Source organism: Myotis myotis, unplaced genomic scaffold (genome assembly GCF_014108235.1).
Source record: "Myotis myotis isolate mMyoMyo1 unplaced genomic scaffold, mMyoMyo1.p scaffold_m19_p_3, whole genome shotgun sequence".
In the NCBI taxonomy this organism is placed as follows: Eukaryota; Metazoa; Chordata; class Mammalia; order Chiroptera; family Vespertilionidae; genus Myotis; species Myotis myotis.
This window is the reverse complement of record NW_023416335.1, coordinates 158,511,473-158,530,303: the sequence shown is the minus strand read 5'-3', so window position 1 is coordinate 158,530,303 and position 18,831 is coordinate 158,511,473. Positions and strand designations below refer to the sequence as shown.

The window sequence follows — 18,831 nt, the reverse complement described above, 5'->3', positions numbered from 1 at the left end:
CTAAGGGTTCCTTGGATAAATGATGTTTGACTACTGAAGGGCAACTAGCAGCTAATTAAATGAAGATGTGGGGAACAGGGAGTGGCAGCAGCACTACAGCAAAAAGCATGTGTAAAGATTCTGGGTTCTGAGGTAAAGAGAGGTAGTGGTGCACAGCGATTAAGAACATAAATTTTGGAGATAAACTGCCTGGATTTGATCCACCATTCATTAGCTGTGGAACCTAGGGCAAGTTATTCAATTAATTTCTCTAAGCTTCCATGTTTTCCTGATTTTAAAATAGCCCTGGCAGGTGTGGTTCAGTTGGTTGAGCATTGTCCCACACACCCTCACCAAGAGGTTGCTGGTTCGATTCCTGATCAGGGCACGTGCCAGAGTTGTAGGCTTGATCCCCAGTGAGGAGGCCTGCAGGAGGCAGCCGTGGATGTTTCTCTCTCTCTTTTCCTCACCCTTTCTCTCTCTCTCAAATAAATAAAAACATTTTTTTTTAAATGGGGATAACAGAGGCATTTCCTTTCCAGAGTTATTGTGCAAATTAAATCAGTTAATGTATGTAAACAGCTTTGACCAGTGATTGCCACATAGTAAATGCTATTATTAAATGTTAGCACTTAATGAACACGTTCATTCTGAGGAATGAAATAAAATAAAGCCACTATGGTTGGAGTGTGAGAAACTAAGCTGGAAAATTGGCAGGTATAAAGGTAAAAGGTTTTAGCAGGGGAGTGAATAATAAAAATGTAACTGGTGAAATTTCTCCCTCTCAGATCTCATCCTCCACACTGCCAAAAGAACACACATGGATCACATCAGCTCCTTCTTTAAAAATGTCCAAAGACTCCCCACTTTCTGCCTACATGACAAAAACCAAATGCCATACGCAACTTAAAAGGCCCTTTTCATTATCACTTCAATCTACCACTGTAGTCACACAATTCATCTAGTTCCCTTTACAATCTTAAGCCACTAACATATATGCACTTTATGCTTCAAAATTACATCTGACTTTTTCAACACTCTTGCACTTGTAGACCCTTCTCATTCTCTCCTCTGCAGTAGTCTATTTTCTCACCATTGATTGGAAATTTGGTACTATTACAGTTCAAAGCATTTTCACCCACAATTCAGTCTCTATAAATGAATTTAGATGGCATTTCTACAAAATCTTTAGAATTCTGCAGGTGATGTGGACTTACCTACCAATCCAGATATTCTTCCTTCCTATATTAAAGCTTGTTCCTTTCCTCTGAGGGCCCCATCTAAATTTCTTTATAAAAATGGAAAGACTAAGAAAAAAGATATAACCCTAAGTCCGTGGTTGGCAAACTGCGGCTCGTGAGCCACATGCGGCTCTTTGGCCCCTTGAATGTGGCTCTTCCTAAGCCTTAGGAGTACCCTAATTAAGTTAATAACAATGTACCTACCTATATAGTTTAAGTTTAAAAAATTTGGCTCTCAAAAGAAATTTCAACCATTGTACTGTTGATATTTGGCTCTGTTGACTAATGAGTTTGCCGACCACTGCCCTAAGTCAACCCAAGCCAGGATTACTCCATCAAGATCAACAGTGGAACCAAACATTAACTGTCCTAGAAGTCAGAATTAAAGGCATGGGTTCTTAACCAGAGGTCCATGGACTCCTCAGGGCTACATGGTAATTTTATGAAGCCCCTCAAATCGCATGCAAAGTATGTGTACATGCCTTTTTCTGGGGAGAGGGTCCATACCTTTCATCAGAGTTTCAAAGATATCTGTGACCTCCAAAAGGTTAAGAAGTGCTCTAGAGAAAAAGCAAAGACAAGCAAATGTGATTAAAAGAGTGAATCCTTTTTACTTTTTAGGCTGTCAGGGGTGCCTCATGATCTCTTAATACCTGAAATCAGGTCAGAGGACATTATCCAATCAAAATAAAAGTTAATATGGTCCAAACAAATACAGCTTCTATGGAAGGAGGAACTCCATACACAAAACCAAATCCATGAAGGTAAGTCACAAGGCTGGTACCTTACTCCAGGGGTTTCAAAATGGGACTAATAGGAAGAAAATATTTTACCTTCTATTCATATTTCCTTTTATCTCATTTACTGAAACATTCCTTTTCTGTGTGTTTTATAACATACGTAACAGTATGGTACCACAATTTACATAAGTGTACATATAATGGAAGTGGTTGCTCAATTTGTCTTACTTATGGGAATATGAAACCACAGATATAATCTACACACTTCAGTACCAAGTTAACAGTAACTCCAGAATAACACAAAGACCCACTAGTACAGTTCAGAATCCAAGAGTAAGAAATCTATCAGCTTTCACAAAAAAAGCTAATCAATGTCAACTAAAAAGTGACTAAAAGGACCTCTCCCTACCCTTACTCTCCTTACTTTTGTTTGTTTATAAGCTAAACAAGCTTTAAAGGATTAGTTTTCAGCTAAGTCAGTCTGGTTTGTCCAAGATTCCCAGGATGATGTGACCAAAACATTTAATGGAAAAACTACTTGCGAAACCACAAACGGTCAACTAATCAAGATATTCTCATAATTTACCCTAAAAGAAATTACTCTTTTCTTCCAGGAAAATAAATGCGAGAAGACTACCAAGACTGCCAAGGCACATCTTAGAACAGGTGATTGAGAGTGTCACCAAGTGGTGATACCCAGAGATGCAAGGTCCATCCGCGACATGAAATGGGACAGAGATAACCCTAACCTTGAAAATGTTTTTCCAAAACATTACAGCTACAAGCGAGCTGTCTGTCTGGCAGTAGGTAGGGAGCGGGGAGGGGGGCTGCTGGCCGGGGGAGAACCACGTGAGAGAAACTTTTAAATCCGAGCTACCTGTGCCTTTTCTACCTCTAAAGATCTCCTCCTAAACCCCAGGTTTCTATGGGGAGACCAGTATTCTAAGCCCCTCCTCAGGTTTCAAAGCCGCACCGCCCCCCCGGGGGGGCGTAACCCCATCTAAAAAAAAAAGTGGATTTTCTGGATCACTTTGAGACCTAAATAGGTAGAAATACATAAAGATGCCAACATATCCTAACGGGAATCAGCTTGGGACAATGGAGAGGAAAGCATCAACCCAGGGAAGAAAAAGGGGTGCACGGTGCGGCATGGGGCAGAGAGGTGGGACCACTGACGTAATGCAGCTCTGACGAGAAATGAGGAGAGAACTGGTTGTAGGCACTTACACAACCCGGTGGAGAAATGACGGACGACACAACAATGAAGCAGAGAGCCGAAAAAACAATACAGATACAATAAAACTGTGAGGAGCATGGGAAATTAGGACAGGCGTAGTGAGGAAGAACTAAGGAGGGAGCCGGTAAAAAGTGGAAAAGCCTACAAGAAGAGCACCTCGGAAAGGGCACAAGCCACTCCCAGAATTCAGTCCCCAGAAAAAGTCTAAGTCAGCCCCTGCCCTCCTTCACAGTACCTTCAGTTTATGCAGCTCCACCGTCTCTGCCGCCATCTTGTTACCCCTCCACTCCACTAGGCCCCCACTCGCAGCCTCCGCTTCCAGCAGCTCCCGCCCAGGCGCAGGGTCAACCAATCACCGCTACTCTTACTATCACCTCACACCATCAACTCTTCCCATTAGTCAATAGCTGCCGTCCTCTCACTCCTCCAGCCAGCTTTCCCCACCTCTCAAAAGGTGGGGCAGGGAGAGGGGCGGGTTCTGCGCCTTCCAAACGACGGAAACGGCGACCAATTGGGCGTCTTCATTGCAGACCCCCAGCCAATGGATGGCGGCAGCGCTAACCCTGTTCCACCAATAGGGAGACAGCAGATAAGCGTGGGCGGCTGCTTCCTGGAGACCACAGGTATAGAAGGGAGAGCTGCGCCCCTGGCCGATCAGCTTCCGAAGCTTGCAGGTAGGGGTTTACGGGAGACTGGAAAGGGGTGCCCGGCAAAAATGGTGGGAGGCAAACCGTGATGGGAGGCGAAAGCGGCGGCGGGGGTTGGAGCGGCGGTGAGTTAAATACCGAGAGAGAACCAGAGGGGAGCCGACGTACGAGAGATGGAAGCTGGGAAAAGCATCGGGCAGGTTCAGTATTAGGGTTTAGGGAATTTTAGGTAGAGAGGGGCGGGCAAGAGCTGCTTCCTAACTGGACATCAACTTTAGCACGATTTTAAGGAGCCAAGTTCAGACGATCTGAGCCGCCTTTGGATTTGAGGTTAGGGCTCCAACTGGAGGCGCCAAACTTAGGTTCCTTCCTAGCTCAACCCAAAACCCTGGGTAAATTCTCCCAATGCCCCACGCTTGAGAGGAGGAATTGGGATGTTGGCTGCCTACATGCCACGGGGATGAGAGGACGGGCAAGCCCCAGAGTAAAGGTGAGGATTGGAAGTAGCTTTACCCCCTCCTGCCTCCTTAGTGAATCCTTGTTTCCCATTACCTGCTTCTGGAATTATGGGTGTATGTAACCTCTTCAGGCTTCCTTATTAACAACTTCAGGAAAATAAAGTGAAATACTTGTTTCCCTTGCTCCTTTAAGTAGGTGCCCAAGCCTAGATTTACTCCTTCAAGCTGAAGTATAAGAATCAAAGATTACCATGTGTCTCTAAGATGTAGAGAGTACTCTTCTTGCCTTTTAAGTATTTTACCTCCCAAGTCTTCAGTTTTTCTTTGTGCATGATGGGGATGTTCTTTCATTCCCAATACAGTTCAGGGGATTTGAGCTATTCAGGAGACAATGTGGGGGCAAAAAAATCAAAGAGGGGTTGAGAGGAAATACAGGTGGACTCCTGCCTGATCCCCCACTGTGGTAGGATGAATGTGGGAGTAGCACACAGCGAAGTAAACCCCAACACTCGAGTGATGAATAGCCGGGGCATCTGGCTGGCCTACATCATCTTGGTAGGACTCCTGCATGTGGTGCTACTCAGCATCCCCTTCTTCAGCATTCCTGTTGTCTGGACCCTGACCAACGTCATCCATAACTTGGTGAGCGCTAAACCACACCCTATACCCACCCCAAGCCTTTCCCAAACAAAATAAAATCCCCAATTATTTGGGGATATGCCTTCCTTTGGGGATCTTAATCTTTGGGCTAAAGGACCATATGCTGCCCCTTCAAACTGCTCCCTTTTCTCCTCCCAGGCCATGTATGTCTTCCTACATACGGTGAAAGGGACACCCTTTGAGACCCCTGACCAAGGAAAGGCTCGGCTACTGACACACTGGGAACAGATGGACTACGGGCTCCAATTTACCTCTTCCCGCAAATTCCTCAGCATCTCTCCTATTGTACTGTGAGTCCAGTGGGAGATATGGGAAATGCTCCAAATGCCAGGTACAGAGGCCCACAGAGGAACTTAAAAAAAGCAGACTAATCACTTGGACCCTTTAAAGAGATTATGGTATACTAGGCCTAAATCTAGGGAGTGCAGTAAAAAGTAGAAAGCAATAATCAAGCATTCCTTGCTGCCTCCTTGGTGATAGGAGAATGGAGATGGGACTGAGAAAACCAAGTAAAACCAAATGATTTACATTTCCAAAAGATGTGAATAAATTAAGGCAGAACTGATGTAAATCTGTGAAAACTGGCCTTGGGGAGTGGAAGCACAGAGGACTTAACAGTGATACTGGCTGAAACTGCTTCAGCTGTCATTTGCCACATGTCATTAACAATTATTAAACACACAAACTAACGTACAAATCTCCAGTTAAAGGTGCTGATTATCTCCCTGATCCCTAGGATATTTTCAAATATCCTAGGACTACATGCAATAAAACTGGTCATTTAAAATAGAAGAGAAAGTCACTGGAAAGGCCAGCTTCACTCAACTTATTTCTTTTCTTCCCAGCTACCTCCTAGCCAGCTTCTACACCAAGTATGATGCTGCTCACTTCCTCATCAACACAACCTCATTGCTCAGCGTACTGCTGCCTAAATTGCCCCAATTCCATGGGGTTCGTCTCTTTGGCATCAATAAATACTGAGAGATGGGACTGGGGACAACATTGGAACAAAAGGCTGTAACATCTTTCCCTTCTCCATACTGTCTTCCTTTTCTTGGAAGCCTGAGAACTATACAACTGTTCCAAAACTCCCAGGATGAGAACTGGTTGGAAAATGGGGCTCCCTGGGAGTAGCCCTGCTAGCAGGCTTCTTTGAATCGGGAAAGGCAGATGAGGTAAGGGACAAATCACTCCCCTCCACAGGAGGCCATGTTTGGGCAGCTTGTTTGGTTTTCCCATGTCTTCCACCCCCACTACCTCCAGCTCTGTTTTGCTGTGTATTTCCCTCATAATAAAGGTCATTTTTTTTTTCCAGATATGGCTACTCTTTGGTCAGCAGGGAGGGTAGGGAGATGTCCTCATAAGGCTGGGGAAGAAAGATGGAACAGTGACTTAATACACAAAACTTTTCTAAGGTACTTTTTATCCCCTCTCCTTCGGTTCAGGAGGTGCCCTTCACTCCCAGCTAACACTTAGAGAAAGGATTCGCAAATGAGAAAAAGGACACTATCTATAAAGGCAAAGAAGAGAGGGAAGAAACAGGTTGCCAGTTACATATTTATAGAAAGATAATCCCCTGGCTTTAAATAGTTATGTACATACAAATATCAACAAACTTAAAAAAATACAAACCCTTGGATCATAAGGGGCCTACCAGGAACCCCTTTATTCTTTCCCCTCACCCAAGGGCAGAGGGCATGAGTCTGATTTTTTAAAAATTATTAGTTTGGCCATCCCTGCAGAAACAAGCATGAAGTTGGACAGTTACCCACAAGGTGACAGAAAAAATTCAGAGTTCCCACTCTCTGAACTCTATCTCCTATAATTAGAGTTACATGCTTTCTTGTTCTGTCTTTTAACTAGTATTGGGCTAACTAGTATATTCAGGAGGGAGCCCTGAACTGGGTCAAGAAATAAGATAGACTCATAGTTTAAAAAGAGGAGGGAAAGTCATCTGCTGTAGAAGCAAAAGACAAGACAAAGGCATACAGACCCTAGGGAAATACCCAGTTCCCACACTCCTCTGGGAGATACTGTCCTGCCCAGGTCCATGCCCTAGGTTCTTTGCTGTAGCCACCCCCTATTTCTTTGGTATTGTCAGAAGACCAGATTCAGTTCCTGGGTACCGGTGGAGGAGGGAGAGTGGTTCTGGGGCTTCCTACAAGTACTGAGTGAACAATTTGAGCTTAAAAGTTTCCCTTTTTAAAATATTTAAAAATAAATCAAACTCCATCCTATGCTGTACACAGCCCTTTTGACTCCCTGACATTGATTTGAGGAAAGAAGAAAACAAGTGTCAACGCTGGAAGGGCCTCCTCACTTTCTTCCGCCTCTTCGGTTTGGCTTCTCCCTTGGGTACTGTGCTGTTGGGCTTGGAAGCTCCGGTGGCCCCAGGGCCAGGGTGAGCTGCAAAGAAGTTCCCATTGGACATCTGTCCCGGGGGTACTTGAAAGATCCGGTTCAAGAAATCCTGAAGGTCAGCAGGAGGGGCATCTGGAGTGGCTCTGAAAGGAAAACAGAAGAATAATGAGGCAAGAGAGAGTCAAAGTCAAACATAGGTAACTATGTTAAAGATATATTGAGTCAGTTACCAAACTTCTTAAAGGGTGAGACATCTAGGTGTCCTAAGCACCATATTCAGAACTAGAATAGTGGATAGATTACTGAAAGAAATACCACCTACCTCTGTCGCCCACTGGTGCCTGGTATCCGAGAACCAAATGAGATGTGATAGGGGACTCTGTGAGTATCTGGGGAGATTCCTACTCGCTGACATCCAGCCCACTCTGCACACATGAGAAAGAATTAGCTAATACATCATATAAGCATATATGAGCCTGTATTTCTACAGAACAGAAGTGTACCTGTGATGTCATACACCTTTCCATCCATCAGTGCAAAGTAGGTGATCTTGAGGCCCAACATACTTGACTCTGCCCAAAAGTCTCCTTCTTCAGCAGGATGCAGCCTATTACACTCAGCACAGTATCTGGCACTCTTAGGTTCCCGGTCCATTTCAAACCTCCTGCAACCCAACAGAAGGGCAATTCCTTAATAACTTGTCAAGCCTGTGACATTTCTGTAGTCTCATTATTATGTGTTATTACATATGCCTATGCACACCCTTCTCTCAATCTTCTATCTTAAAGGTAAAAAATGTCTTTTTAAAAAATATATACTTTTATTGATTTCAGAGAGGAAGGGAGAGGGAGAGAGAGAAACATCACTGATGAGAAAGAATCGTTAATTGGCTGCCTCCTGCACGCCCCATACAGGATCAAGCCCGCAACCCAGGCATGTGCCCTGACCAGGAATCGAACCATGACCTCCTGGTCATAGGTCAATGCTCAAGCACTGAGCCACACCCACTGGACTGTCTTTTTTTTTCTTTTCTTACTAATTAGAATCCCCAATCTCTTTACAATATGACAGAAGTGGAAACCCAAGAGTTCTCTTACTCACCATTTCTATCCCACAACTACCAATAATACAAAGAAGGTCTTTGGCTACCTAACCCCTAAGCCAGTGATGGTGAACCTATGACACGCGTGTCAGAGGTGACACACGAACTCATTTTTTTGGTTGATTTTTCTTTGTTAAATGGCATTTAAATATATAAAATAAATATCAAAAATATAAATCTTTGTTTTACTATGATTGCAAAGATAAAAAAATTTCTATATGTGACACGGCACCAGAGTTAAGTTAGGGTTTTTCAAAATGCTGACACGCCGAGCTCAAAAGGTTCGCCATCACTGCCCTAAACTGTGGCTGTTACATTCCTATTTCATACCTGTGCTTTCCCTGGCATCGACTGCACATCATAGTATTCATCGCCTCTTTGAGGTCATCCTGCAGCTTGGACAGAAACTCATTCACTGACCGGCTCAGCTCATTCTCTGCCATTCGTTTCCTAAGAGAAGAAAGGCTTTATAAATCAGAGGGTATTGAACAAGGAATAAAAGGAGACAGATCTGTTGGCCTCTTAAAGGCCTTTTGCCTACTAGAAAGACAAGCAATTTTCTCCACCTGAGAGGGCATTCACCCGCAACTCTAGGGACCTCTGCTAGTGAAGATTATTCATTTACACCACCTGACAATTTCCTAGCTCCAACTTACATCTCATATTCCTTTCGCCTTTCAGGATTGCTGACAATGTCCCAAGCTGCCCGCAAAACCTTGAAGGCCTCCTCAGCCCGGGGATGATGATTTTTGTCAGGATGAACCTACCAAAACAAAGAAAGACTTCATCACAAATCCATTCCAAACCTCTCCCCATCTTGGGTCAAAACCTTATGTTAAGTGATAGCCCTGGCCAGTGTGGTTGGTTATCATCCCATGCACCAAAAGGTTGCTGATTCAATTCCTGGTCAAGGGCACATGCCTGGTCAAGGGCAATACCCAGTAGGCAGCATGCAGTAGGCAGCTGATCAATGTTAGCTGTCACATTGATGTTTCTTGCTCTCTTTCTCCCTTCCTCTCTAAAAAAAGTCAATAAACTATTAAAACACACACACACACAAATCATGTCAAATGGTTCTTTTTCACTCCCTTTTGGAGAGTCAATATAGTTTTAAAAAAAAAGTTAAATTCTTTATTGTTTAATATATTACATGTCTCCTTTTTCCCCCATTGACCTCTCCCCAGCCGCTCCCACCCCCCAGCACATAACTTCACCCTGCTACTGTCTGTGTCCATTGGTTATGCTTATATGCATGCATATAAGTCCTTTGGTTGATCTCTTACCCGTCCTCCCCTACCTTCCCTCTGAGGTTTGCCAGTCTGTTCGATGCTTCTATGACTCTGCATCTATTTTTGTTCATCAGTTTATGTTGTTCATTATATTCCACAAATGAGTGAGATCATGTGATATTTATCTTTCTCCAACTGACTTATTTCGCTTAGCATAATGCTCTCTAGGTCCATTCATCCTGTTTCAAATGATTAAGAGTTCTTTCTTTTTTACAGCAGTGTGATAATTCCATTGTGTAGATGTACCACAGTTTTTTAGTCCACTCATCTGCTGATGGGCACTTAGGCTGTTTCCAAATCTTAGCTATTGTAAATTGTGCTGCTATGAACATAGGGGTGCATATATCCTCATTGGTGTTTCTGATTTCTTGGGATATATTCTAGGAGTGGGATTACTGAATCAAAAGGGAGTTCCATTTTTAATTTTTGGAGGAAAATCCACACTGTTTTCCACAGTGGCTGCACAGTCTGCATTCCCACCAGCAGTGCGCAAGGGTTCCTTTTTCTCTACATCCTCGCCAGCACTTGTTCGTTGATTTGTTGAGGATAGCTATTCTGACAGGTGTGAGATGGTACCTCATTGTCGTTTTGACTTGCATCTCTCAGATGATTAGTGACTTTGAGCATGTTTTCATATGTCTCTTGGCCTTCTGTACGTGCACTTTAGAAATATGTCTATTTAGGACAAGCATGTCAAACTCAAAGGCTAACATGGGCCAAATAAACAAGGTTTAAGTTTATGTGGGCCACAAAAAAACACACAGAAGCTTCAATTTTCATAGAAACATGCTGAATACAAAGGGCTGAAATAAATGAGTAATTGTTAACATAAAAATTGAACATTTTAATAAAAATTAATATTTTTTCTTGAACATTAATTTACCAGACACTGAATAACTGCACAAATTAATAAGTGTAATGCAACTAAACCTATTTTTCTTGTTCTCTGAAAGTGAAATATTTCCTGTTGTGCACACCAAACATTTATCTTCAGTTTCCATTGTCCTAGGAATTGTATCGGCAGATATTGCTACAACATATTTCTTATATTTTGCTGCCTATGGATTCTTCTAAGATTTTTATGGTTTCCTGTCTTACCTTTAGGTCCTTTGTCCACTTTGAGTTTATTTTTGTGTATGGTGTAAGTTGGTGTCTAGTTTCATTTTTTTGCATGCATCTGTCCAAATTTCCCAGCACCATTTATTAAAGAGACTGCCTTGAATCCATTGTATGCTCTTGCCTCCTTTGTCAAATATTGAGCATAATGGCTTGGGTCAATTTCTGAGTTCTCTGTTCTGTTCCATTGGTCTATATGTCTGTTCTTGTGCCAGTACCAGGCAGTTTTGAGAACAGTGGCTTTGAAATATAGCTTAATATCTGGCATTGTGATCCCTCCAACTTTGTTATTCTTTCTCAGGATTGCTGCAGGTATTCAGGGTCTTTTTTTATTCCAGATGAATTTTTGGAGAGTTTGTTCCAGGTCTGTGAAAAATTGGTATGTTAATGGGGATTGCATTGAATCTATGGATTGCTTTGGGTAGTATGGACATTTTAATGATGTTGATTCTACCAATCCATGAACACGGTATATTCTCCATTTGTTTATATCTTCCTCTATCTCTCTTTTCAATATCCTGTAGTTTTCTGAGTACAGGTCTTTTAACTCCTTAGGTAAGTTTATTCCTAGGTATCTTAATTTTTTTGTTGCAATGGTAAATGGGATTTCTTTTCGTTTGTTTCTCTTTCTGTGAGTTCATTATTGGTGTATTAAAAAACCCCATAGTTTTCTGGATGTTAATTTTGTATCCTGCTACATTGCCAAATTCATTTATTAAGTCTAGTAGTTTGTTTTTTTAAAATATATTTTATTGATTTTTTACAGGGAGGGAGAGGGATAGAAAGTTAGAAACATCGATGAGAGAGAAACATCGACCAGCTGCCTCCTGCACACCCCCTACTGGGAATGTGCCCGCAACCAAGGTACATGTCCTTGACCGGAATCGAACCTGGGACCCTTCAGTCTGCAGTCCAATGCTCTATCCACTGAGCCAAACAGGTTAGGGCAAGTCTAGTAGTTTTTTGATGGAGTTTTTAGGGTTTTCTATGTGTAATATTATATCATCTGCGAATAATGACAGTTTTACTTCTTCTTTTCCAATTTGGATGCCCTTTATTTCTTCTTCTTGTCTGATCGCTATGGCTAGCACTTCCAGTACTGTGTTGAACAGGAGTGATGAAAGTGGGCATCCCTGTCTTGTTCCTGTTTCTGATAGGCTTTAAGTGGGGGTGATGCTGTATTGCTTTCCGGAACTGATTGGCCCCTCTTCAACCCAGTCCCTGAGGGCTCTTTGGGGCTATTCAGAGTCTTTGTTTCCTTGGGAAAACTCAAGATGTGGGCCAGGTGTGGCATTATTAGCTGTCTTGAGGCTGCTGGCAGGGGCTGGCTCTTCAGGAGAAAAATGGTTTGGAAGGTCACAAATGTCTCAGTGCCAGATTCCTGGTCACCTCTCCTGCTCTGCTTTCCTCACAGCCTCTCCCCAGGCCCCACAAATCACCTCTACCTGCATCGCAGCCTCAGGTGACTGTTTGTAATTGAAAGGTCCTATGAACTGGTTTTATTGAAGACAAACAAAGGCAAAACATTCAAGAGACTGTGAGTTTCTCTACCCTGCCCCCATCCCCGGAACCACGCTGCTTGGGCAGCTCTTCATGCCACCTTTCTGGGTGCAGCCTCTCTCTGCCGTGGACTTAGATCTAGATTCCCCAACCACCAGCAGCCCTGTGGACTTCTTTCCACAGTTGGATGTTACGCCTGTCCCCAAGGGACATGGTCTTGGTGCAGTGCAGCTTCCTCCTGACCCTCAGCCTGGTGGTCGCATGTCTCTCTCCAGCCCAGATCCCTGATCCTACAGTTCTTCAGACGTCCTCTGCCCCTCTTGGCTGCTTTCTCATCAGCTGTGTCTAATTCACCAATTCTGGCTCTCCAATTTAGTTGCTTCTTCTTCCTTTTTTTTTTTTTCCTAGAGACGGGGTCTCGCTATGTTGCCCAGGCTGGAGTGCAGTGGCTATTCACAGGAGCGATCCCACTACTAATCAGCAGGGGAGCTTTGACCTGCTGTCTCCGACCTGGGCCGGTTCACCCCTCCTTAGGCAACCTGGCGCCGGCCCCCCCCCCCCCTCCCCCCCGGCCCCACGCTCCCGGGAGGTCACCATATTGATGCCGAACTTAGTGCGGACACCCGATTGGCATAGCGCACTACAGCCCAGAGCTCCTGGGCTCCAGCGATCCTCCAGCCTCAGCCTCCCGAGTAGCTGGGACTACAGGCGCGCGCCACCGCACTCGGCTAGTTGCTTCTTCTATGTCAGTGGTTCTCAACCTGGGCTGCACATTAGAATCACCTGGGAATCTTTTCAAAAATCCTGATTTCCGGGCCTCATCCTCCCGAAATTCTGTTTCTTTGTTATGGGGGGGGGGGGGGGGGGGGCCACAACATTAGTAACAAAGAAACAGAATTTCCGGAGGATGAGGCCCGGAAATCAGGATTTTTGAAAAGATTCCCAGGTGATTCTAATGTGCAGCCCAGGTTGAGAACCACTGAATGCTCCAGAACAAGCGCAGGACACGTCTGCCTATTTGGCCGCCATTTTCTCCTCTCAATATAGCTTAATAATTGCTCTGGCTCTGCAGAGAGACCTCTGTTCAAGTCACAGCTCTGTCACTATTAGCTGCATGACCTAGAATATTTTATCTATCATCGATTGTTGGGAGTATTAAATGAGAATATAAGTGAAGAATACATCACAGAATCTGTAATAGGGTGATCCACCATCCCAGTGCACCTGGGATTGTTCCAGTTTTAGCAGTGAAGTTCATGTCTCAGGAAAGCCCTCAATCTCAGGCAAACAGGGATGGTTGGTCACCCTACCTGGCACATATATACTAATTCCTCACATTTAAACTTTATTGTCAGTTATAAAATAAGAGTTCCAAAGATGTTACATTCTCACTTTTCTAACTAGAAAATTCTCATATCTACTCAAAACTTCCTACAATAGTTTGCCTTTCTGTCCCAGAAATGAAATAGCATATTACGATACAGGCTTTTTATTCCCTTTTCAACATTTCTCCAAGACAAACAATAACTTCTCTTCCTACTGCTTATGATTCCCATCCTCATTCCTCCAAAATACAGAGATAAAGCTGGTCTCTTGACTGATGCCAAATAAGCAGAATGCTGTTAAATCTCCCATATTCCCAGGCTTATTGAACAGCCTTGTAATCATGGTCACTCTAGGGCAGCGGTTCTCAACCTGTGGGTCGCGACCCCTTTGGCGGTCGAACGACCCTTTCACAGGGGCCGCCTAAGACCATCCTGCATATCAGATATTTACATTACAATTCATAACAGTAGCAACATTACAGTTATGAAGTAGCAACGAAAATAATTTTATGGTTGGGTCACAACATGAGGAACTGTATTTAAAGGGCCAGAAGGTTGAGAACCACTGCTCTAGGGCCTAATAAGGGCAGTGAGAGATTCTATAAAAGAACCTCACTGACACACTGACAGAAAACAAGGGGGATTTCTGGGGTGTGAGGCAGGGTATTGAGGACTGGGTAACTTAACATCATCTCTACTCCAAAGAAGTAAGTTGAAAATGATATTTTTTTGGGAGATTGATATTCCACAAACGAGGATATCTGCTAAAAAAGACATGAAGGTGAGAAAAGAGCTCTACTATTAGTAACTATTTGAATGTAAGCACTTGTTCCCCACTCTAAGAATATCCCAGGCTATCAACTAAGGGGCATGCATTTCCCACCAAATTAATTTAGTACTCTTGTAAGTTGCAGGACTGGTACTTTATTGTGCCCTGAATGGTTAATGGAAACCATGGTTGCCCATTCCTTTGGTGTCATGCAACTGTTGAAGTAATCTGCACACTGTGATATTGTACCAATCTAGTTACATACATTCGGTCAAACAGGCCACCTGTGCAATTTACACACATTATTTATATTCATAATATAGTTTCACTTGTACAGAAATAGAATCATCTAAAAATAAAAATCTAATATTAACTTCTAATAGCAATTTGATTGCATACTTGTATTAAATCATTTCCCTCAAGCATGTGGTGTATCACAACTCCCACTCACTTTTTATTAATAAAAGCAACCATATTTTCTTTTCCTTTTTTTATTTATTTTTTAAATATATTTTATTGATTTTTTACAGAGAGGAAGACGGATAGAGAGAAACATCGATAAGCTGCCTCCTGCACACCCCCTACTGGGGATGTGCCCGCAACCAAGTTACATGCCCTTGACTGGAATCAAACCTGGGACTCTTCAGTCCGCAGGCCAACGCTCTATCCACTGAGCCAAACCAGCTAGGGCCATATTTTCATATATGACATACATTTGCACATATTTCTGATTTTTATTCCATTTTCCTTCCCTTTCCCACTCTGGGTTGCTGGTCTTTTTTTTAAAGATATTTTTATTGATTTCAGGAAGGAAGGGAGGGGAAGAGATAGAAACATCGATGATGAGAGAGAATCATGGATCAGCTGCCTCCTGCATGCCCCACACTGGGGATCAAGCCGGGCATGTGCCCTGACCGGGAACTGAACCGTGACCTCCTGGTTCATAGGCGACGCTCAACCACTGAGCCACGCCGGTCAGGCTGGGTTGCTGGTCTTGAAATAGCTTTTCTTTCACCTGGTCCTGGAATAATCACTCACAAGCACTCCCCGAACTGTCCCATACTAGGTCCACACTTGCCATTCTGGGACAGACGGTTGAATTTCCCTATATTCAGAAACACCCCTCATTTGTTCAGGGAGAGGAACTGACAAGTTTTCTGAATAGACCTCTTCTCCACCCTAGCAGAGGGACTTCAACTCAGCATTTCAAAGTGAGTGAGTCCAACATTGCCTGATATACCAATTCATTTCTTTTCATTAAGGAAAAGAATCTCACCCAGCTGGTGTGGCTCAGGGGTTGATCATCCACCTATGAACCAGGAGATCACAGTTTGATTCCGTTCAGGGCACATGCCTGGGTTGTGGGCTCGACCCTCAGTTGGGGGCATGCAGGAGGCAGCCGATTGATGATTCTCTCTCATCACTGAGGTTTCTATAGCTCTCTCCCTCTATCTGAAATCAATAAAAACATATTTAAAAATAAAAAAGTTTATATGACTCTTTTCTAAGAATTAAAGTTACTCTTCAGCTTAAAGTTGATTTTCTTCTCTGCCTTCCCTTTATTCTACTCTCCCTAAAATTAGGAAATAAAATATAGGCACAAGAGGGATAGGAAACGGGGGGGAAGGATACTCACCATTACTGCCAACTGCCTATAGGCCTTCTTCATTTCAACATCTGATGCTGTGGCTTCAACCCCCAAGACATGGAAAGGGTTTAGCTCATCTTCAGGAACCCCAGCCATGGTCAAGAGTCGAGTCACTTCCTCTTCAGGCTGGTAATAGCGACCACTAGCTACAGGCGCATTCTCTTGTCCATTAGTCCTCTGTTTGACCCAAGGCAACTCCAGCCAACCCCACTGAACCATTCTCACCATCTGCTGCCATGGCCTGCTCTCTCTCAGCACAATCAGACAACGCTGCAAGGTGGGAGAATCCAGCCAAGAGAAGAGCCAGGTGGCTTTAGCCCTCCAGCCTAACCGGTCACCCAGTCTCACAAGAAACTGCCAGGCCACCTGCAGACAGCCCAACAAGAGGGCCAGAGCCAGAAGCAGCAAAGCACCCAGTAGCCGAAGAAAACGGGTGAATAGCCCTGCCCCATAGCAAAACCCCTGGTTCAGAAACTGGAACATTACCTGGGCCCAGCCACCCAGTCGCCCTGCCCAGACTCCTGCCCAGACTCGAAAAAGGTCCAAATCACTGCCTTTCAGCTGCCTGCATGCATAGATGAGATGGCCACAACTTTCCACATACTCTCCCACCAATACCAGCAGTTCGATCAGCCACCAGAAGCCTGCTTGTCCGAGCTGACACAGTTCTTCTGCTCCCCATAATCCCAAGCCTCTGCGCTTATCTGCTTGACTTCGTTTCCGGCCCAGCCGATGTCGACCAGGGGACCTGGGATCCCTGCGTCCACCCTCCCAAGTATCGTCCTTGGCTGCAACACGGTGCCGCTGTCTCCGGGGTGGAGGTTTCTTTCCACTGGGCACACGAGAAAAATCACTGGGGAACTTGGGTTCCTCATCATCATATTCCTCTTCCAACTCTTCATGTTCTCCTAAAGCTGGAGACATACAATGGTGGCAAAAGTTGCTAGAAGAGTTATCTCCTCCCCCAGAGTAAGGCTCTTCGGGGATTCCAGGGGTTCCCTGGCAGTTGCAAGCAGATGGAATGGAAAGAAAAGAAGGGTTTTCATCCTCCTGGTGCCCAGCCTCATTCTCTCTTGAGAGTTCCTGATCCACTCCTGACTCTTCTTCTGAAGATGCCTCACTCTGATCAGGGTCCTCTCCATTTCTAGGGGGTCCTGGACCCCTTGGGGGGCCATGGCTTGGATCCGACCAGTGGGCTGGGTTTGGGGGCTGTGTGTACTTAGGGCTAGAGTGCTTTGTGAGGCAGCGGGTACCATTTGGAGCAGGCCTCGCTGAGTCCCTGAGTCCTGAGAATGAAAGTATTTCAGGGTCCAGAGAGGGTCCTAAAGTCCCGAGCGAGGCACCACCACTGTGGTGGGCTCCACACGACTGTCTTTCTCCGGGGTGCTTCTGGGCCATGACCCCGGCTTCCTGACGATTTTAGGTCACAGCCATCATGGTAAGTTCTAATGCCTGTAACAAAGTATCAAGTTGGGTCAAGGATAGGTCCAAGAAAGGGGTTAAATTGAGACTATACATAGTATATAGAATGCATCCACCTCCCTTGCCTTCCCAAGTTCTTTGGGGGCATTTATTACCTCCAGCAATAAGCCAATACTACTTTAACCACCACACCACTCCCTGCCCCCTCCCTCCAACTCCACCTAAGTTTTTCTTCTCTCCCCGAAAGATACAGCTCTGAATCCGGAAAAGAGGGAGGTACTGCAAAGGGTGTGGTCCTGGGATCACTCTAGGGAAAAACGGAAAAACGCTCGGAAGGGAGGGCTGTAGGCTGCCTGAAAAGGGTGGGGACCCTGCGGCCCTTAAAGAAAACCTGGAGGCGGAGCTTGGGGTTGCCCCTAAGACAGACAACCAGGGAACCCTGAGCCTGGGCAGACGGGAAGAAGGTAACGTACCGAAGAGCGGCGGTAACTCCTCCCCCTCGAGCTGCTGGGCCCAGAGCCAGGGGAGCTAAGAGAGCGGCTCCCCCGGCTCCGCCTCCCGCTCAAGCTCTGCTTCCGCCTTTCGTCCCCGCCGCAAACGCCGACCTACGCCTACTTTCACTTCCGGGGTCACCACGGAAGCGACAAGAAGGAAAAGAAAAAGCGGTTGGCTGAAGCGCGAGCCAGTCTAGCGAGCCGTGTGTCAAATCAGGAGGCGGTCCTGGGGGAGCGCGGGTGCCGCCCCTTAAAGGGCCCTCTGCTGCGGCCCTCCGTGTGCTGAAGTAGAATCCCTGCAAGTTGCACCCCTGGAAGCGAAGCAAGTGGGTGCTGCAGCAGCGCCTGCGGTCTGGGGACAGATTCTTAGGGTCCCTCTGGCTGGATTTGTGGGCTTTTCCGAGACTGGGAGATAGAGGACAGCCTCTGAGCCATAGTTTGTTTCCCTTGCAGACAAAACTAGGGAGCATAGAGGGGCCACCGCCCTGACCCCTTCCTTGCTGGCTGAGGACAGAGGCTCCTTTGTATCATGTTCTCTCCAAGAGAAGACACCCCGGGCCAGCCCCCGCCCTGGTCCCCCTAGCACTGCCCCTTCTTTCCCAGCAACCCTCGGCCTCCCCGGCTTCTGACCCAGCTGGCGAACCGCCCCGTATAACTGCAGCTATCACGGCCCGGACCCGCCCCTCTGGACACAGCTCCAGGCCCCCTCACGGAGCGGGGTCCGAGGCCACGCGCGTAGCAGGACCTGAGCCGAGAGCCAAAACCCATGCACTCCGCCGCGGGCTGCTTTGCATCTCATTTGCATACCGAGCCGTTCGGCGGACGCAGACAGCGACCCCTCCC

General features: G+C 45.4%; 3 protein-coding genes across 6 annotated transcripts in view; 1 reads left to right on the top strand and 2 right to left on the bottom strand.

Moving 5' to 3' along the window:
- The window catches only part of LOC118651443 (SAP domain containing ribonucleoprotein), a 64,220-nt gene extending 60,637 nt beyond the window's left edge, over positions 1-3,583 (bottom strand). For all 4 annotated transcript variants that reach the window (XM_036300613.1, XM_036300615.1, XM_036300614.1 and 1 more), the window contains exon 1: positions 3,433-3,583. In XM_036300613.1, coding sequence (XP_036156506.1) covers positions 3,433-3,468 — 36 coding nt within the window. In that variant the 5' untranslated portion in view covers positions 3,469-3,583. The remainder of the gene's footprint in view (positions 1-3,432) is intronic.
- A 144-nt stretch (positions 3,584-3,727) lies between these two features.
- ORMDL2 (ORMDL sphingolipid biosynthesis regulator 2) lies at positions 3,728-6,276 on the top strand. The gene is given in 5 exon segments (XM_036300617.1): positions 3,728-3,763; positions 3,765-3,871; positions 4,770-4,944; positions 5,101-5,252; positions 5,808-6,276. Coding segments are annotated over 5 exon segments (591 nt in total). The 5' UTR covers positions 3,728-3,742; the 3' UTR covers positions 5,944-6,276.
- Positions 6,277-6,501: 225 nt separating this feature from the next.
- On the bottom strand, positions 6,502-18,499 carry DNAJC14 (DnaJ heat shock protein family (Hsp40) member C14). Its single transcript, XM_036300606.1, has 7 exons — positions 17,968-18,499; positions 16,061-17,524; positions 9,082-9,188; positions 8,756-8,875; positions 7,827-7,987; positions 7,646-7,748; positions 6,502-7,466 (listed from the first exon to the last, which is right to left on the bottom strand). The coding sequence occupies exons 2-7, from the start codon at positions 17,468-17,470 to the stop codon at positions 7,259-7,261; spliced, it is 2,109 nt and encodes a 702-aa protein (XP_036156499.1). The 5' UTR covers positions 17,471-17,524; positions 17,968-18,499; the 3' UTR covers positions 6,502-7,258.
- Between the last annotated feature and the right edge of the window lie 332 nt (positions 18,500-18,831).